At 45.2% G+C, this 20,477-nt stretch overlaps 1 protein-coding gene across 3 annotated transcripts in view; it reads left to right on the plus strand.

Moving 5' to 3' along the window:
• The window catches only part of BCAR3 (BCAR3 adaptor protein, NSP family member), a 212,877-nt gene that overhangs the window by 125,762 nt on the left and 66,638 nt on the right, over positions 1–20,477 (plus strand). For all 3 annotated transcript variants that reach the window (XM_060139557.1, XM_060139552.1, XM_060139553.1), the window contains one exon: positions 1,294–1,333. In XM_060139557.1, the coding sequence (XP_059995540.1) occupies positions 1,294–1,333 (40 nt within the window). The remainder of the gene's footprint in view (positions 1–1,293; positions 1,334–20,477) is intronic.

Raw genomic sequence — 20,477 nt, forward strand, 5'->3', positions numbered from 1 at the left:
AAAGGGACTCATTTCAGAACCTAATCTGTTTGCACATCCGAGAGGAGCATCTCCGAAGACAGCCTGCCTCTGTGCGTGTGCCCTGTGTGCAGCCCTAAGTGGACAGACCACTCCAGGAATAGCTTTGGGGGTTGGATCCATTTCACAACAAGATGGTGTGCCCCTGAGCTGTGGGATCGACTCCTTGTGTCCCAGCAGGGGTCCTGCTGCCCCTGTTCAGGGGAGAAGGGCTGCAGTCTCTCCACAGAGGGAAGCATCCAAGCCCCCGAGGGTCTGGGGTTGAGCTCACCCTTCCAGAGGCAGCTGCTTGCCGGTAGTGATCCCCCGCCTTCTGAAGGATGCGTCCTCTTTGTAGGTATACTGACACCCCGCCCCCACCTTAAGAAGACTACTCTTATCGGCTACAGAGCCATTCTGTCCTTTAAAAAATGATCCCGTCTCTGCAGGGTGATGTGTTGATTTTGTGGAGTTTAAGTCTCTGAAGGCAGCTGTCTTTTCACATAGTCTGTCAAGGGGGGCACTTTGCTGTAACTCTGCCGGTGCTGGAAACGTCAGCTCTCATGTCTCTCCCTCTTCTCCTTTGCCTTAGGTCCTCTTCCACTATAATAAGTCAGCCTCCTCAGTGACACCGCTGATGTTTACTTTTAATTGTCTGGTTAATCCTAACAGTATTATGGTAGACATGAGCAGACATTAAATGGGGAGAGAAAAAACACCGGGGCACCAGAGAAAATTAGGATGAATTGCTCAGCTTGACAGCAAAAGAGAAAGGTGATTTAGAAGCAGAGCTGGGTTCAAAACTCACTCACCTGGGTGCTGGGTGACCTTGAGCAGCCGATCTGCCCACCTGAGCCTCCGTTTTCTGTCAAAGTGGGTGTGACACAGTTGCCTGGTCCAAAGTGTTGCAGGTTTGGGCATCCAGCCCTGCTTTACTCGCATCTCTCACAGCTCTTTGCTTCGGACCGTTAGGCTAATTTCTATGCTCAGAGTGAATCTAGAATTACCACATATGAATAGTCTAACTTTCGGAGCTTGAATTTGACAGGAAAACATGTGGAGCTTCTAGACTGAGGTCATGGTGGTATCCTATACATCCTCCACCCCATGGAGACACCTGTGAAAGAAATCTCTGTCTGTTCTAACTTCCTTATCTGTCTGCTGTGGGTATTGCCTGGGAGGTGGGGCCATCTTAATAATGTGAATGAATAGGGTGAAATCATGTTGGATACATTTTACCCAGCGTAAGATTGCATTGTTCCCAATTGTTCTCATATTTATATTTTCTCTTTTCAGGGATCAGCATCTTCTGGACCCCACTCTGGAATATGTGAAGGTAGGAAACCAGGATTTAACGTGTAGTAGGGAGCCTGTGGTAATAGATTTCCCATTTCTAACACAGTGTTGCCAGATAATGTCACCATCTGGCTTGTGTAGGAAGCTGGTTAGATTGAAACCACCAGGATGTAATTTGACTGTTTTGGGCTTTTAGTAATCTTTGCAGGGGTCTTATGTCACCCTATTATAAGTTTACAAACTCTTCCCCTTATCTGAAACCCTGGGGGCTAGATATGTTTTAAAACTTCAGAATTTTTTAGAAAGGTAATATGGTACATATATATATAACACCCCCAAAGGGAGCTGGGGTCAGCATCCCACAATCAAGCCCATTATTTCAGCAGTGAAATGTGAGAATGTTCACATGAAGTGGGATAAATAGACTACAAATGATTTTACCTAGTTCAGGTCACATTTTGCCACCAAATGAGGTTGGGTTTGTTCTGCTGCTAAATGAATTATTTTAAATTGTCAGTTTTCAGAGTTTTTGGATTTTGGAATGGCAGACAGGAGTTGTGAAGCTGTGTTTACCTTCAGTGGAGGACTGAAGGCTCCCTGAGGCTTCCTGAGCCATCCTTTCCATTTCAGCAGCCACCCTCTTGTTCAGTGGCTAATCTGGGACCATGAGCTGTGTAATACTTTACTTTCCAGTGGGGCTGACATTCAGTGCGTCTAAATACTCAACGCTTCTAAACAATCTTCTGAACAGAAAGAAATGATGCTTTTCACTTCTGTCCCCCCCCCATTTTTCAGGTGTGTATCTTTGTTTTATTTTATCTTATTTTTGAGAACTGTAATCACGTCTGGCACCTACAACAGAAAAGAGAACTCGGATTTCTCATAACAAAAATATATCATTAAATTTTAGGAGAAATCATGGTACAAGTTAGGACTCAAGGTGCTTGCCTCCTAGGAGCCACATTTTGTCTTTATTATTCCCGCATCCTGGCTTCGGAGTATTTAGGCCTGTTGCTTTCTGTGTGCCTGTGACTGTGCCTGCCCCAGGGTTTTGGCATTTCTTCCCTTTAGACCAGAGAATGGAAGGTCTAAAGCTTCTCCTAGAGGAGAAAACTCTAGTAGAACCACGTGGCCACTGGAGGCAGTCATAATAAAGTTTGTTGGAATGGAGGTGGACTTTATTTTTCCCCTCTCTTCTACCCCCACTATGTCTGAGCTGTAGCTTAACTGCAGCCAACGTGTAATCCTAAGCCAGCAGGGCTGCTGTGTCAGACTCTGGTCAGGGCTTTATAAATGATGTGTTGGCTGCATCACATATGCTTTTGTGCAGGTTGTACACTGCAAGGAATTTGGGGACACTATCCACACAAACTATGATTTGACTTGACCATAACATAAAAAATGTGCCCTAGACTTCTGCAGTGTGTAATTCACAGCTGTCCTTTAGAACTCACTGCACGCCATGTTCCAGAAACTGGCTATCTCCCACTGCAAGCTCACTCAAGCTGTGCTCACCCGCTCCCCTTACTCCATAATTCAGTTTTTTCTTTCACTGAAGTCCCAGCTTTTTAAGATAATCCAATGATGAATTCTAAACCTAAGCAGAGGCTTTGGGAAGGACTGACTTACTTAGTATTATCTAAGCTATTGCGTCTCATTCGTGAATATTGGTCATTGTGAGTTGTCGTGTTGACTGAGAAGAGGTGTGAGATCGTCGGTGCTTCCATCTAGCTGGGCTCCCCCTGCCTTCCCTGGCAGTGATAGAACTGCTCTTGGTGGCTCCAGGAGTACCCTCTTCAAGGACTCGCTGAGGTGTTCCGAAGGTTACTCTTTCCTCCCATCCTCATCTGAATCCGGTCAGGGCTTTAGAGATGAAATCTCTACGTCCCTCCTTGATGCATTGCATTTTTTTTTTCCTGTCTCACTTTGCCCTTGGTTTGGAGGAATGGCTTGGGGATTTGCTGAGTGAATGTAGGGTATTTTCATTTGCCTCCATGGGCACTAAAGCTCTGAAAACACGCTCGTAGAGGCCTTGGGCCTCAAGGTCTGAATGGACCGACGTGTCAGTTGTCTTGGGCCAGCGCAGGCCCGTCCTAGCATTTCAGACTTAGCTACCCTCTTGAGCCCTGCTGGCCAGCCCATGCTTCCAAGCCCTCGTATATCTGTGCCAGCTGGTGCCTGGAGCCTGGAGGGTGGCTGAAGATGATTGAGGGAGGTGAGGGGTGCAGATAAAGTGGATGCAGTTTGGCCCTCTGACTTTGAGCTGTTTCTTCCCTATCATCCCCTTTCTTGGGCACGGACAAACGTATTCTATGTAAAGTATGTTGCCTCCTGTAGGGCCCTTTCTGGTAGAGTCAGAGTTTTAGCAGTTCATTGTGACCTCAGAATGGGGGCGGGGGGGGCGGGGAGCAAGCAGATCTCTGACTGGGTATCATCTCGGCAGTAGAAGCACCCAGTTGGGGCCAACTGACAGCCGTTCTCATCCTTTTAGGAGCCGCCTTCCCAAGTCTCCCTTACCATGGAGACTTTCTAACCGTCTTCGCCTGGTTTTCCCAGTGCTCTGATTAAGAGCGAGGTCTGGGACCACCCCTGGTTCCTCGTGTCTGGGCGAGAGGAAGCACCTGAGCTGACCCATACTTCATGGGGTGATGGGGCTGCTGTGTCGTGGCAGGAGAGAGGGAGTGACTCCACAGTTCAGTCGTGTCCAGTTTGTACTCTGTGTCCTCCTAGCACTTCCCACAGTTGGCATTGCTGCACAGTCAGTAAGGCAGCGTGAAAGGGGACCCGGCAGGTGGTTGCTAGGTTACGAGGAGCTCCTCTGTGTGAGGAATGGAGGGAAAAGTGCTTGGCGGGGAAGCCCTAGGGCTGTTTGGTAGTTCTTTCATTTCTTCAGCAGGCTTACCTCCTGCTGGAGCCTCCCAGTGGCACCTGGTTACCCTAAGTGATGAATTCCCTGCTTGGATGTGATAAGAAAATTTGAATAGATCCAAAGAACCCCCAGGGATTTTGGAATCTTATTCTCCACTGTTTCTGTCTCTTTAATTCTGACTGTTAGCGAGGCGAGTTTTCTTTTTTTTCTTCTTCTTCTTCTTTTTTACCTTTTCCTTGTGTCCCTAGCCCCCTCCTCTCTCCACATTCCCCACTCCCACCGACCCAGTAGCTTAAAACATGATCATCTTGAAGGTCTGAGTTTAACTGTTTTGTAGAGTCATGAGATCCTTTTCTGTAATCAAATATAATTGTTTCTCTTTCACTATATCTGAACAAGACCACTTCTTCCAGACTGGAAAGCAGAAACCTCCAAGCAGCTGCACCTTCCTCTTGCTCTCAAGGTAGTGACTTTGGCTAGTAGTGTGCAACTCTGGAATTTTCCTCCGCGTACCTAGCATACCTTACCCTAGATAAAAACCAACTTTTTTTTTTTTAAAAAACAGAGGAAATAGCCCTAGGCAAAATTGTTCAGTAGAGTTTATCTTCTGGGCTGCTTTACCTGCTTACTGCCCCCCATTTAGTCTTTGCCATATTTTTACTGCCTTTAAAATGTATTTACTCTGTGTCTAATTTCTTAGACCTGTGTCAGGTAGCTGCTTAGAACATTTGATAAAAATAATTGTATTAAAATGTGAATACATGGTAATAGCTCAGTGTGTTATCCTTCCCAGATAGCATTCCAATAGGAGACTCCAAGTTACACAGCCCCTAAGACCCTCCAGGGAGGGGAGCCTGGTCCACGCTCTGGTCTAATTAGCGGCATGACCTTGGACTTTCCACCTTCTCTCTGTGGGTTCTGAGGCAGGAGATAGGTGGGCCCCAGGCTGAGCAGCTGGGGTTTGTCCCCTTCTAGGGAGACAGGAGGGAGGAGAAGCTGAGCCCTGCCCAGATAAGGGATAAAGAGACCCATATTCCTCATCCTCGAAGTCAAGGAGACCTTCCCCACTACACAGGCGCAGAAAGGTTCCTCGGAGGTCAGAAAAGGAGGGGGCACCACACCAGAGTAGGTGATGTCAACCTACCCATATAGGTCTCTTTGCTAGAATCCATCTTGGCTAAGAGATGCGCGCGCACACACACAGGGGAAGACCCTGAGATAAACCAAATACAGACTCAGAACCAGGCAAAGCAAGATGATTGGCCAAAGGAAGCCTGGAAGAAATGCCCCGTAAAAGTGATTCAAACTACCATGAGGGCATGACTCTTCCTCTGAGTCTGCCTGTATGAGTCCATTCACATGTATCCTTTTTCCTCCTAATGAACACTTATTTCACTACTTTCTGTCTCTTTGTGGGAATTCATTTCTACAAAGCTGATGGGCCAGGGCCTTGTCACTGGCCACTGTCCCTGATGGTCTAGTGGCTAGGATTCAGCACTCCCCCTGCCGCCACCTAACTTCAGTCTCTGGCCGGGGAACCAAAATCCTGCTTCAAGCCACCGCAGGCCAAGACCATTTGAGATCGGTTCCATCTTCCCCACAACTAGAAAACCAGGGGATGGGCCAATGTCCCTTCTAGTTTAAGACTTCTAGGATCCCCTCTGCCTGTGATAAGCTGGAGCGGAAAGGTTTTTGCAAGTGGTACTTAATTAATCTATCATTCTTGATCATAAAATTGCCACATCGATTGGAACAAGGGTGGCATTTTATGTTGTGTCTCAGACATTGAGACCAAGGATGTGGCAGATAATAAGTGCCCACCCATCGTATTACCTCAAAAGGTTGGAGATTAACCCGCAACACTCCTACATTTGCTTAATAGCAATGATCCCCGTGCTTTCACTTTAGCAATGCCTCTTGAACCTATGAAACCTACTTTCATTTTCACTCTTTATCATTCTTTTCATTTTTTTCCTGGGGCTACTTCTTTAACCTTTGGGAATTGCCCTCCCCCACCCCATACTCACTAAACTATAAATTTATAGTATTTCCTTTCTTCTTCCTCTTAATACCTATCTTCCTTTTAGACTGAAGATTCAAATTCTTTCTAGCTTCTTCACACACAGCCTTACAGTTATAGTAATAGAGTCTCTTTTCTGAGAGTGGTTTAAAAGTATATTTTTTAGAGGAGGAGGTGATTAGCTACAGCAGAGCTGGGTGGTTTTTTTTTTTTAAGAAGAAATGTGTATTACGGTTTTGTGATTTTTCTTTTAGAAGAAGTGTTTATTATAGATTTTTTCATTTTAAAATAAACTGTCCTTAAGAAAGACAAATTGAAAAATAAATATAGCAATAGCAAAGGCGAGAAGACATTGGGAAGCCTGTTTTTTCAAATTAAGCAAGGTGTAGGCAAGGCCAGGCTGTGAACAGCACGGTGCCCTCGGACAGAGCCTGCTCTCCAGGCTCTGCAGTGAGCAAGTGTCAGGACTGAATGCAGCCTTTTGTTCCCATGAGCTCCCTAGTGAACGAATATCCTTTCTTTTGTCGTCAGCCCTGGTCGACTCTTGCTGGAACCACTTGGCGAGTTTTTTAAGATGATTTGCGGTTTCTGAGCTTGCTTTGTGGGTTAGGAGAAGGGATGGGACTGGAGCGGTATCTCGAGAGGCGACCAGCGCCCTTGGACCTCTCCTTCCTCTGGGGTGCACACCGGCAGCTCAGGAGCCCAGAGCTACCCGGAGATCGGTCCTTATGGGGTTAACACTCTGAAAATGCTTTCTAAGAGGGTCTTACAGACTTGACAGACTGCCCAAGGCTCAGATCTCAGCAAGGCCGTTTCCTGCAGTCGGCCGGGGCTACATGAGGTCACCCAGCAGATTAAAAGAGGAGTCATTATGCGAATTCCAGCGCCAAGAATAAGTGCCCGGGCTGTGGGAGCCTCGCTGGGGGCGGGGGCGGCGGGGGCTGTAGCGCCCCCCCCCACCTTTGTGCTCAAGATGGCTGCAGCCATGGTCACGGTTAAATAGCCGTCTTTGAGGAGAGTCTTTTTCTTCCAGCGGGGAAAACAGGCCAGTCTGCTCTGAATTAGCCAGCTCACAAAGCCATGAAAGGGACTTACCAAAACAATGGTGCGCTGTGCATTCCATGAGATTTTAACGAGTTACATGAAGCAGATAATGGCCCGATGGCTGGCTCTGCAGGTTTTTGCCTGAGCTTGCACACCCAGAGAGCCAGCACTGCCCCCTGTGGATGAGAAGGCCAAACACCCCCCGCCATGAGTGGGGAGCAGCTTTGGGGCTCATCCTGGGAGCAACGAAGACAGCTCCCATCCAGCTCCTCCCACCCCACCCCAAAAAGTTCTCTGCAGATATTCTTGGGAGGCTTAATGTTACTGCATTTGTAAAAGATTGCTGAGGCAGGGTGAGAAGGCAGAAGAATAGGGATGGAGGACAAGCCTTCATTCAATGGAATCCTATCCTGCAGGTCTGTGAAAATACGGCCATTTATACAAAGTAAAACCTCATCATGAAAACGTACGTCCCTTTTGAAATCTGTATGTGAATGCCGATGGTGACATTATTTGTCATTGACAAAAACTGGAAACAGCTCAAGCGTCCTTGGACTGGCGAGCAGATAAACTGCAGACCCACACAACAGCATCCTCTTCGGCCATAAAAAGGAACTGGACTGTTGGATGCAGATAAAACCGTACAGTACAGACAACAAATCAGTGGTTGGAAGGAGTAGAGAGAGAGGTCAGCTGCAAAAGGGAATGAGGGAACTTTGGGGCAATGATTGGAATTCCTTGATTGGGGTCGTTTCAAAGCGCACAGAACTGTACAGAAAAGGGTGACTTTTACTCCTGGCAGATTATACCTCAGCTGAGCCTGACTTTCAAAAAAGCAAGCTAAATGCTTATCATAGTTTAGCCCTTCAGCGCTGCCGCCTCACTAGGGGAAATTTTTGGTTTTGAGATGGGCCACATCGGACTGCCGATCAGATGGAGAAAGTGCTGAGCTTGTGGCTACTTTACGGCCTTTGTTCGTTCGACAGATAGTTTGGGGCAGATTCTATGTGTTAGTAATTGTTCAGTCGAGTCAGGCTGGGTAGGAGAAAAGTGTCATCAAGAGCCTAACCTAGGATAGTGGCAGTGGGAATGGAAAGTCAGGGCAGGTGCCGGAGGCCTTTTAGAGATGGAATTAAGAGCTGTTTTATAAGGTGTGTTGACAGTTCCCGGCAGGACTTAAACGGAGGTGGTGACAGAGAGGAAGCCATGGGTAATTCCAGAGTTCACACAATGCCTGGCATCTTGCCAAAAGCCAGTAAGGATTTTAGGGGAGGAAAGGAGATTTCCAGTTGGAGACCTTGTTACCACGATGACATTAAGTTAATTCATGAGCAGCTGGGGATATCATTAGCCTGGGGGAGGGGTGTGGGGTGGGCAGTTGGCAAACTACAGCCTGCGACCAAATGTGGCCTGCTGTCTATTGTAGGCCCACAAGCTGAAAATGGATATTATGTTTTTAAGTGGGTTTTTAAAAAATCAAAAGAAGAATGTGAAAGTTGTAAAATTCAAATTTCAATGTGCGTAAAGTTTTATTGAAACACAGCCACATCCATTCACTGATGTATTGCCACTTTCTGACTATAATGATGGAGTTGAGTAGTTGTGACAGAACAGAGCCTGAACTAATTACTCTCTGTCCCTTTACAGAAAAGTTTTGTAGGCCCCTGCTCTAGAGTGAATGCACGTACACTGTCCTTGTTTTTCCTCTGAACAATACGTAGTAGGCTTTCCACAAAAAATCCCATCTTTCCATGCTACCTCTTCCACGATGCAGCCGTGGGTCATCGACATCACCTTGACCTTGCCCGATGGCACAGCAGTGAGTCCTTGTGCAAGTTGTGTGATCTTGCACAATCACAGAGACAGTGCTGTTGCAACACTGCGTGATCTGGACACACCTCAGCATCCCATCAGGTAGACCCGTCTGCTCTGAGCAGACATCTCTCCTGTCGCGTTAGCATCTTCAGCTCTTCTGGGTGAACAGGTGTGCGGAAATAGCTTGAGTCCTGACTGCTCTTGCCTGGGGCTTGTCTGGATAACTCCTCAGGCCAGATATTGCTCTGCCAGTACAGCCTGAGATGTGTTTTCTCAGTGTCCCAAGTCAGAAGTGAATTCCCCCTAGGCTTCTGAACTTGATGGTTTGAATCAAGGTCAGACCCTGGAGCTGCCCTCTGGAGGTGCTTGAGGGAGGCCGGGGTGGCCTGTGAGTGGAATAACGGCAGGTTCACATTCATGTTCTGTGCTGCAGCTTTCATCCTTGGCTGAAGGAAGAGGACTCCTCTGAGATCCCCAATAGTAGGAGAGTTGGTGAAGAGACTGGAGAACTAACATGTAAGCAGGGATTGAAGCTATGGCCTCTGACCAGACTCAGCTTTATAACTGGGCTTCGCAGCCATCCTCTTGTGGCCTGTTCACCTCTAAGCTCATCTCCTGCCATCCACCTTGCTCACAAACTTTTCCATGCTGGTTTTTCCTGCTGCCGCCGGGTCTTTGCCTTTCCCTCAAGCCTGGAAGGTTCTTTTGAGGTAGAACAGCTGAGTGGTTTGAAGAGGGTGCTTGGATGCTGTCGTGGGTTGAGCTGTGTTCCCCAAAAGATGTGTTGATGTCCTATAACCCCCAGTACCTGTGAATGTGACCGTATTTGGAAATAAGGTCTTTGCACATGTGATCAAATTAAGAAGAGGTCATGCTGGGTGAGGGTAGGCCTAATCCAATGACTGGTGTCTTATAAGAAGAGAGGAATTTGGACACACAGGGAGCATGCCATGTGATGACAGCGATTGGGGTTGTTGTGTGCACAGGCCTAGGAACACTGAGGATTGCCAGTGTTCACCACCGCAAGCTAGGAAGGGGCAAGGAATGGTCCCACCTTAGAGCCTTCGGAGAGAGTGTGGCCCTGCGACACCTTGATTTTGGACTCGTAGCCTCCCGAACCGTGAGAGAATACATTTCTATTTTAAAGCCATCCAGTTTGTGGTAATTTGTTACAGCAGCCCTAGGAGACTAATACAGAGGCACAGCCCCATCTTAGCCATTTCTTGGTTGTGTGACTTTGGGCAAGTTTCTGAAATGCTCTGGAGCTCAATTTCCTTAACAGTAAATGGGAGAATGTAGGGCTTAAATGAGTTCATGCACACAAAGTTGTTAGCACAGTGCCTGATAGGTAGATGGCACTCTGGAAATGCTGGTTTTGTAGCTGTCACCCTAGTTCTCCGGTGGCTGGTGCATCCCCACTCAGATGTCACTGCCTCAGAGGGACCTTCCCTGACCCCCCTGCTAAAAGCAGCCTCCGCAGCCTCATCACTCTGAGTATTATCCTCACAGCACTTGTGCCAAATTCTATTTGTTTAGTTAAATACAACAATAACCACTCCTCATTAGAATGTGAGTTCTGAGGGCAAGGACCCTTTCTTGTCCTCTTAATAAATATTTAGTAACTGACTGGCTGACTGATGACCATATACAGCCAGATGGGAAGGGCATTGAAATTCAGGGGCGAGGGAATGAGCTTGTCCCAAAGATCTTTAAGTTTCCTAAAGTAAGTCACACACAGATCTCTAAACATTTTCCAGAAATTCTTCAGTGATTTTATTTCATGACAGCAAGGAGGTTCCCACCCCTAACCTCACTCTGTCTTCTCTTGCCAACCTGGTATAGTATAAAAACTGCAGAATCACTGTTGTCATCTTAAATACTCACACATGTAGGCAAAGGTATACACTTTTTTTTTTTTTTTTGCGGTACGCGGGCCTCTCACTGTTAGGGCATGTCCCGTTGCGGCTCCGGACGCACAGGCTCAGTGGCCATGGCTCACAGGCCTAGCCGCTCCGCGGCATGTGGGATCTTCCCGGACCGGGGCATGAACCCGTGTCCCCTGCATGGGCAGGCGAACTCGCAACCACTGCGCCACCAGGAGAGCCCAGAGGTATATACTTTTAAAATGGCTATGATCTCTCAATCCTCAGCTCAGGGATCTTGTTATCAGCTGTGAGGTCCCAGTAACTCATCAACCCGCAAATGAGAGGCCAGGCTCTTCAGCATTGGAATCGTTTGCTGTTAAGCTCTGCCCTCTAGTGGTAACTGAATGACACAGCAGCACAGCGTTTGGCTGTGAGACAGTTTCTGTGTGTTCTGGGAGCTTTTAATATTAAATGTAAGAGTGTGCCATAGCATTATATTTACAAACTCAGAACTAAGGTCTGTGTTTAAATTATGTAAGAAGGCAAGTCATTTTCATTAGCTCCATATACGACATTAAAATTGTCAAGGCATTTTATTATTAGAATTAATTGTCTAACGTTCTTGGACTAACAGCTCTAAGATGCTGCAATACTGTATGTACATTTTGAGGGGGAGTTGGCATCGATCTGAAGTTTCACATGTCATTACCAAGAAGTTTTCTTGGAAAAAATTATATTTGAATTGTGACTTGACAGCTGAAAAAAATGGTGACTTGACAGGAAGGAAGCTGGTATTAGGTGAGGCAGAAGACAGATATCACCCCAGCATGCGGGAAAGTGTGTGCCCAGGCTGACTGTGGCAGGAGAGAGCAGCAGGCGGAGTCTTCTAGGAAGAGTAGGGACTCTCGTATTTATTGAATGGGAAGGGTGAGGAAACTTCAAGTGTTCCTAGGAAATTCTGAGATGATCAAACTGTTAAAGAGAGCAAGAATGCTGAGCTGGGGAACAATTTGATTGATTGCCAAAAATTGTGTATAACTACATATTGCTTTGCAACTTCCTGTTTTCATTGGACATCATTCCCTGTTAAACGTGTGGGTCTACCTCCTTCTTTTTTCTTTTTTTTTTTTTTTTTTTGTGGTGTGTGGGCCTCTCACTGTTGTGGCCTCTCCTGTTGCGGAGCACAGGCTCTGGATGCGCAGGCTCAGCGGTCATGGCTCACAGGCCCAGCTGCTCCGCGGCATGTGGGATCTTCCCGGACTGGGGCACGAGCCCGTGTCCCCTGCATCGGCAGGCGGACTCTGAACCACTGCGCCACCAGGGAAGCCCTACCTCCTTCTTTTGAATGGTTATCCAGTATTCCATTGTGTGAAATACAATTATATTTAACCAATTTCCTACTGACATTTGGATTCTTGTTAAAAACAGTTTTGCAGTTATTTAACAAATATAGTCATATTTGTTATATATGGCATAGTCGTTTAACAAATGTTTATTGAGTATCTGCCATCTGCTGGTTACTGTTCGAGGGCCTGAGGATACAGCAGTGAAGAAAACAATGTCCCTGCCTCTATGGATCTTATATTATGGGGTGGAATGGTGAGAAGACAGAGAAGACAACCGAGTACACCATGTTTGGTAGACATAGTGCTGAGCTGAAAAAAATTCATCAGGGGAAAGAACTACTAAATGTTGGAGTTAAGGGGACGTTGAATTTAAGTAGGGTGGCCAGGGAAGGCCTCACCCAGAGGGCGACTTTCTAGTGGAGGGGCAAGTCAAGAGTGGTGTCTGGGGATTTCCCTGGTGGACCAATGGTTAGGACTGTACACTCTCACTGCCAAGGGCCCGGGTTCAGTCCCTGGTTGGGGAGCTAAGATCCCGCAAGTCTCGTGGCCAAAAAAAAGGAAAAAAAAAAGAGTGGTGTCTGATGGGGGGAGGATGTAGCAAGGGCAAGGCCGTGAAAGCCAGAGCTCACCTCTTCCACTCAGGAACAGCTGTGAGGCCAGTGGGGCCAGAGGGCGTGGCCTTGAGGGAGAGTGGTGAAAGCTGATGTGAGAGAATGAGGAAGGGGGATGAGGCAGGTTGCACAGGGCCTGGATGTCCCAGTAAAGATGTTAACTTTTACAGAGTGAGATGGGGAGCCTTCTCAGGATCACTTTGGCCTGTATGTTGCTGGCAGATTGTGAGGGACAAGGGTAGGAGCAGGGAGATCAGATGGGAGGCCGTGGTGACCGTCCAGGTGAGAGATGGTGATGATTTGGATCTGTGATGGCAGAAGGGGTGGTGAAGAAGGGGGATTCTTGACATATAATATGAAGGCAGAGCTTCAGGATTTCCAGAGGGGCTGGATATGGGTGGGAGAAAAGAAGCGTGAAGCTCAGTACTGGAAGGATACATTGCCTCACTGAGAAGGCTTGCTGTGCATTTGTGCGAGAATTTCTGTAAGATAAACACGTATGAGTAGAATGATTGAGTGTTGGGTAATAAGTCAAAATTAACTTCCTGGCAATTAAGGAGTTTTGTTTTATTTTTCACATTTCTCTCTGTTTCCAAATTTCCTCTGATAATCATTAGTGCTTTTATGATAGTTACTTATAAAAATAGATACTCCTCTATTTATATACCTTGGTCTACTCCACAGATTTGATGCTGAAAACTTATGGCTTAATCAAAATTATGTAAAACAGGTAGGTTAGATATATGAGAGCCTAAGTTTTTAAACTCTTTGGTCTCAAGACCCCTTTTCAATTGTTACAAATTATTGAGGACCCCAAAGAGCTTTTGTTATGTGGGTTTTAGCTATTGGTTTATTGTATGAGAAATTAAAATGTAGGAATTTTTAATGTTTATTTAATTCATTTAAAATAACAATATTAAACCCATTATGTGACTATAAATAGCATGTTTTATAAAAAATAATCATTTTCCAAAACAAAATTTAGTGAGAAGAATGGCATTGGTTTACATTTTTGCAAATCTCTTTAGTGTCTAGTCTAATAGAACAAGCTTGACTCTCATGTCTGCTTTAGCCTTCAATCTGTTGTGTTACATCATTTTGGTTGAAGTCTAAAGAAAATCTGGTCTTGCACAGATAATGTAATTCAAAAAGGGAGGAATAGTCTTTTTTTTATTGAGGTATGATTGACATAACATTATATTAGTTTCAGGTATACGATGTAATGATTTGATATTCGTATACATTGCAAAATGATCACAATAAGACCAGTTAGCATCCGTCCCCATACATAGTTATCAAAAAATTTTTTCTGATGAGAACTTTTGAGATCCACTTTGCTAGCTACTTTCAAATATGCACTATAGTATTATTATTTATTTATTTATTTATTTGCGGTATGCGGGCCTCTCACTGCTGTAGCCTCTCCCGTTGCGGAGCACAGGCTCCGAACGCTTAGGCTCAGCGGCCATGGCTCAGGGGCCCAGCCGCTCCGCGGCATGTGGGATCTTCCCGGACCGGGGCACGAACCTGCATCCCCTGCATCGGCAGGCGGACCCTCAACCACTGCGCCACCAGGGAAGCCCACAATATAGTATTATTAACTATAGTCACCATGCTGTGTATTACATCCCCAGCACTTATTCACTTTATAACTGGAAATTTGTACCTTTTGATCCCCTTCACCCATTTTGCTCACTCCTCATCCCCTAGGAATGGTATTTTAATAGCCTTTTCAGATCATTAGAGATATTCTTCCTTATTATTATACTAAAACTTGAAAAGTTGCAGTTCCGTAAATGTTAATTGCAGTGTGGAATCTGAAATCATATCAATGAACTTTTTTTTTTTACTCTATTCCCTTAAAATCCATTGGTCAATCTGGCCATGTGAATGGATCTTACCCATGCACGATTTTGTACCATCGTGCATCGGTCATTTGAAAAATACTGCTTTGCTGAGATATGCAGATCTTCCAAATGTTAACATATTTCACTATACAATACCCAAAACTCACATTCATTATTATCGTCATTCATGAAAAAAATCATTAAAGTATTTACCACTCATGGTGGTAAATACACATTTCTCAAAATTCTCATTTTCAGTTGAAAGCTCAAGTTTTAGCATTGGCAGCAAACACTGTCAGTTGTTTTCCTTGAAGTGACAGGCTCACTTTGTTCATTTTGTAGAAAATGTCTGCCAAATAAATACTCGTGTCTGCATAACCATTGTTTGTCAGACATTCTTTGAAGTAAAAATGGCATTCCATGAAAAAGCAGCTAGTGCAGCCTACAACTTAATGGCACAATTGCTTTCCCTCGAGACAACCACTGTGCTGGGTGTGCAGGAGAAGTGCTGTATGTCTGCTTCCTGTCTCACCACACAGAAATTTCGAGACATGGACACAGGGCCAGGATGTAATAAAGTGAATACAGTAGTCCCCCTGGTCCGTAGCTTCAGTCACCCATAGTCAACCATGGTCTGAAAATTCCAGATACGAACAATTCATAAGGTTTATTTTATGTGGTGGTACAATATTTTTTTACTCAAGTATAGTTGATGTACAATATTATATAACTTATAGGTGTCCAATATAGTGATTCACAATTTTTAAAAGTTATACTCCATAAATAATTATTATAAAATATTGGCTATATTCCCTGTGTTGTACAATATATCCTTATAGCTCATTTTATATCTAATGGTTTGTACCTCTTAATCTCCTACCCCTATATTGCCCCTCCCCTCTTCCCTCTCCCCACTGGTAACCACTCGTTTGTTCTCCATATCTGTGAGTCTACTTTACTGTCACATTCACTAGTTCGTTGTAATTTTTAGATTCCACATATATCATACAGTGTTTGTCTTTCTCTGTCTGACTTACTTCACTTAGCATAATGCCCTCCAGGTCCATCCATGTTGCTGCAAGTGGCAAGATGTCATTCTTTTTTATGGCTGAGTAGTATCCAGTGTGTGTGTGTGTGTGTGTGTGTGTGTGTGTGTGTGTGTGCATCTTCTTTATCCATCCATCCGTTGACGGACACTTAGGTTGTTTCTATCTTGGCAATTGTAAGTCACGCGACTATGAACATTGGGGTGCATGTATCTTTTCTAATAAGTGTTTTTTTCTTTTTCGGACAATTTGTAAGTTTTAAATCGTGTGCCATTCTGAGTAGCCTGATGAAATCTCCTTCCTGCCTAACCCATGAATCATCCCTTTGTCCAATGTATCCCATCCGTTAGTCACTTGGTAGCCATCTTTTATCAGATTGACTCTCAAGGTATTGCAGTGCTTGTTCAAGTAACCCTTATTTTACTTAATAATGGCCCCAAAGCACAAGAGTAGTGATGTTGGCAATTCAGATATTCTCTTCCTGTACCTAATTTATAAATTAAACTTCATCATAGGTATGTATGTATAGGAAAAAGCATAGTATATATATGGTTTGGTACTATCGGTGGTTCCAGGCATCCACTGGGGGTCTTGAAACATACTGCCTGCAGATAAGGGGAGACTATTGTAATTCTTAGTGCTTCATCAAGGACTTCTTAAGTGGAACTGGCTATTTTTAAAAGAAATACATATTTTTAATTTCTAATATTTAAAGAATAAATTTAAAAAGCATGGTGGTCAATAAATGCAGTGACTACTTATCCAGTTTGGTGTCTCCCCCTTGCTTGCTGCTACAGTCCCAGTAGTTTTACCCATCATTGCTTTTGCTCTATCAGCATAAATGTCAACCCAGTGAAAAAGGCAAAAAAAGCTCTCAGTATTATTACAAAAATACTGTTAACCTCACGGACTCCCTGAAAGGCTCCCGTGGGCCCACAGACCACACTGAGCACTGCCGTCCTAGAGGGTCTTCTGCTACTGAAGAGCTGTTCTAAAGCTGGAGAAACACGAATACAAATAATCACTGTCTGTTTATCTAAATACATATTTTTTCTCTAGCTAAGAAAAAACCCAGCGTGCTCAACAATAGCATTTACATTTAAAATACTGATTATTAATAGAGAAGAGACATCAATTTTCATTTAAAACTACGAAAAAATTGAGGGTCTATCCCAGAAATAAGGGTTCACAATTGTCTGCCTGTTCTTTACAATCGAGTGGATTGTAAAGCCTTTAGTAAGTACTAAATCTATTTCACACGATCAAGTCCTTGCTCATTATATACTGTAAAGAGCTGGGCCACAGCAGTTGCTGTTCTGCTCTAATTGCTTTATGTTAAAACCATGAAAGCCCAGAGCTTGGTGAGGTCAATGCCTGGTTTATGGCAGAGATGCTCAGCTTGGATGTGTGAATGCAGTCGAGGGGTATATTTGCTTGGGGCAGGCTGATCTCAACATTCCCCTGATCCTTAAGCTTTTGTTAATTGCTGTGTATTTGCCCATTCTCTGCTCCCAGCATGGATTAGCTAGCTGACTCCATTCATCCTTTCTGTCAGTGGAGATAAGGATGTGTCAGACCCTGGGAACCAGAGCATGCCACTTGGCCCTTCGAGTTCCAGCTCTCTCCAGATGGCATCTAATTGTTCCTTGAATGACCTCAGTGTCCAGGCTGTAAGAACCTGGTCTGAGAGGCTATTTCACATATTTATTAGCTCGTGGATGAGAACTTACTACATAAAGCCCCCATTCACACTCTCAAAAGAGCTTTTTGTACAGAAGAAATGATAAAGCTGATGGACTGTTTCCTGTGGCCACCAGTCTCCAACTGGATCCTTATTTTTCAGAGGCCCAGGTGGGTGCTTTTTGAAAGGAGCTGTGTGGTCCAGTTGTGTCCATCGTGGTCCAGTCTCCTCCTCTCTGTCTTCCCATGGTCTTTACTGGCAGGAGCCTAAGCAGAACAGTGCCGTATCCTCTTCTCTCCCAGTTTGCAGAGCATTCTACGGTTGCTCACTCAGAGCAGGTGGTGGACGTTGGGAATTACTGTGTCTTGGTAGCCTCTTCCCGTTTGGGAACCCGGGTAGGTCACAGTTTAAAAGAGTAAAGTGCTTCTAAGTGATGAAGTGGGAACCAGCCCTAATCCAGCCACAGGGACGGCAAGGTGGGTTCACCAGTGAGGACAGCAACCCCCATGTGGCAATTCACGTCTCATGCTTCTGTGGTTCTTAACTGTCTAGGGGGTGGTCCCCTATCTTTTTGCAAATATGATGAATAAGAAACCTGTCTCTACAAATACGCACACACGCTTACTGTGCATCTTCTAAGGTGTTTGTGGATCGAGATTGAGAATCCCTGTGCTATCTTCAAATGTTCTGGTATTGTACTGGGCATTGGAGTGAAGATGATGACTGAGGCCTGGGTCCTGAGGCCACCAGACAAGGACACATCATTTTAATTAGTGCTTCAGTAGCTGGATGCTGGAAGACAGGTTTGGGGCTGAGGCTCCTCACTGGGATGAATAGAACAAGAGCAATGGGTGAAGGATGCCCCATAGGGCCACACAGGCTGAGAACCAGGGATCCGTGGCTCCTTCCAGGCCGTGCCCACCTAAGGACTACATAGGGAACAAATTTGGGAAGATGTAAATATAATTTGGAAGTGATGCAAATTTCCTTTCTTTTGATCTAGGAGTCATGAGAGTTGCCCTCCCAGGTAATCCATCGTACCTGGTGAAGTTCTCCTTTGTAAGGGAATGTCTGAGCCTTTGCCTCTGAATCAGGTCCTCTGGCTTTCTACAAAACAGAATAGCCTTTGGAAATGTTCTCCAGGAACATAAGATGCTGCTGTTGCCTGTATAAGCAGGATTGAGAGAGCCATTTATTAGTAGTTTCCTGTAGCCTAGGCGGGATGCTGGTTGTGGGAGCAAAACTTACACCTGTACTCAGTGGCACAGAACATTCTAACTCTGTGAATCCCTCTCCCTTTTCCTACAGGCAAATTCATGTCTGCTTTATCCTTGAGAACTCAAGACAACCCAGTTCTATAATGGAGTGCCCTTGGAGTAGGCTATGAAACACTATTAATATCCACCCATCCCTGCAACATGAGTGTATCACCCTGTTATTAATGGGCATGTATCATACGTGTTTTCGTGTAGCATCAGTTTATATTGGCTCCTTTTTAGCATTTCCAGATTTAGGGATCGTGTCTTATACAGGTGAACTCTAGCAGAGCCCAACACAGTGTGTTATATTTTACTCTCAAGCGTTTACCTAATCTCACAATGATAAGGTGAACCTGTAAACTCTCAAACTGATGATGTGAGCTAGGAAATTTATCACTGGGAAGGGCAGGGGCGGAGTGGCCTGGGTCGATGACTGTTCTCAGGAAGGAAAACACGTCTGGACTCTCAGCCCTTGCATCTGCTTCTCTCAGCATGTTGACTGCATTCTCTCAGATCAACTTCTCCATGTAGTTGGGGGCACATGGCTGTTGGCTATTCTAAGCTTATAATCTTAAAGCTTATGGTCCAAAGGGAAAAGGGGACCTCTACCTCTGCTCTGGTTTGAAAAATCCCAAGGAAGGACTCTGGTCTAACTTAGGTCACATGGCCACTCCTGGACCATTAGGTGTTCAGTATTCTGACTGGATTTCACAACCATTACAAGCATGAATACACATGCCCTGGGGTGAATGTTTTAAATGTAATAACCACTATGTGCTATTTACATCATTTTTCTCCCTGAATTTTTAGGATGAGAATCTATTAGGCTATGTTTCTAATTGTCTCTGCCGACTCCGGGTACATATATAAAATGCTGGCGCATGTTGGCATATGCATGCTAGGTTTTACAGAGATATTTTTGTTTTGATCTTTTCAAGTCATATACTCACCTTTCTCTAGCTTATCTCCCTCCTGGTTTATTTGTATGCTGGATATCCATTGCCTCCCAGTTTAATTGGGAGGCAGATCCCCAGATTCCCCTACTGTTACAGAGAAATTATAGGTGGGAGGTGAGGAGGTGGTGCAGAGGGGCTGTGAATTCCCCTTGATTTCTAGTTTGACTTTGGAAAACTTCCTGCATCTGTTGTCACAAGTGGCCTAACCCTGAGGCAGGTGTGTTGATCCTCAAGAACGATCCAGATGAGTTCTTGCTGCTCTCCCTGGTAACTCTCCCTTCCTTCCCCTGCCTTCCCACTCCTCTGGGTGTACATGTAAGGCCAGGGATTGTACTGTCCTTTGAGCCACTGACAGAAGGAACCTATTACCCACATGAATGCTGACTGCCTGGATGTCACTTCTGAGGTGGCATTGGGCTTAGCAGTTGACTGCCTTAGGAAGGGAAGAAAGGAGCTGGTAATCAGTACAGTCCTTCCCGTGCAGCTCGCCCTCTGATTCGGCCTTTTCCTGTAGAGAAATGGGCCCAGCTGACATCTTCATATACGACAAAGACGGTCTGTCCCTTAGCCCTCCATTTATCAGCTGTGTGATGGGGCTTTGCCGCCTCCTGGCTTTTCTCAGATTCTGGCCTCAGTATCCATCTGTACATGTCCTGCCCTTTCCCATCAGTAATGTTGAGAACTTCTGACCAGGGATATTTCAGAGACCAGCTGTCTATGTTGCCAAAAATATCTGTCACTCGGTCAGAGGGAGAGGGTTTTTGCAGCAGCTATAATTCTGCCTGCTGGATTTGCACAAGATAAGGTACTCTAGGCCACCAGGTG

The sequence above is a fragment of the Lagenorhynchus albirostris genome, chromosome 2 (genome assembly GCF_949774975.1).
Source record: "Lagenorhynchus albirostris chromosome 2, mLagAlb1.1, whole genome shotgun sequence".
Classification (NCBI taxonomy): Eukaryota; Metazoa; Chordata; class Mammalia; order Artiodactyla; family Delphinidae; genus Lagenorhynchus; species Lagenorhynchus albirostris.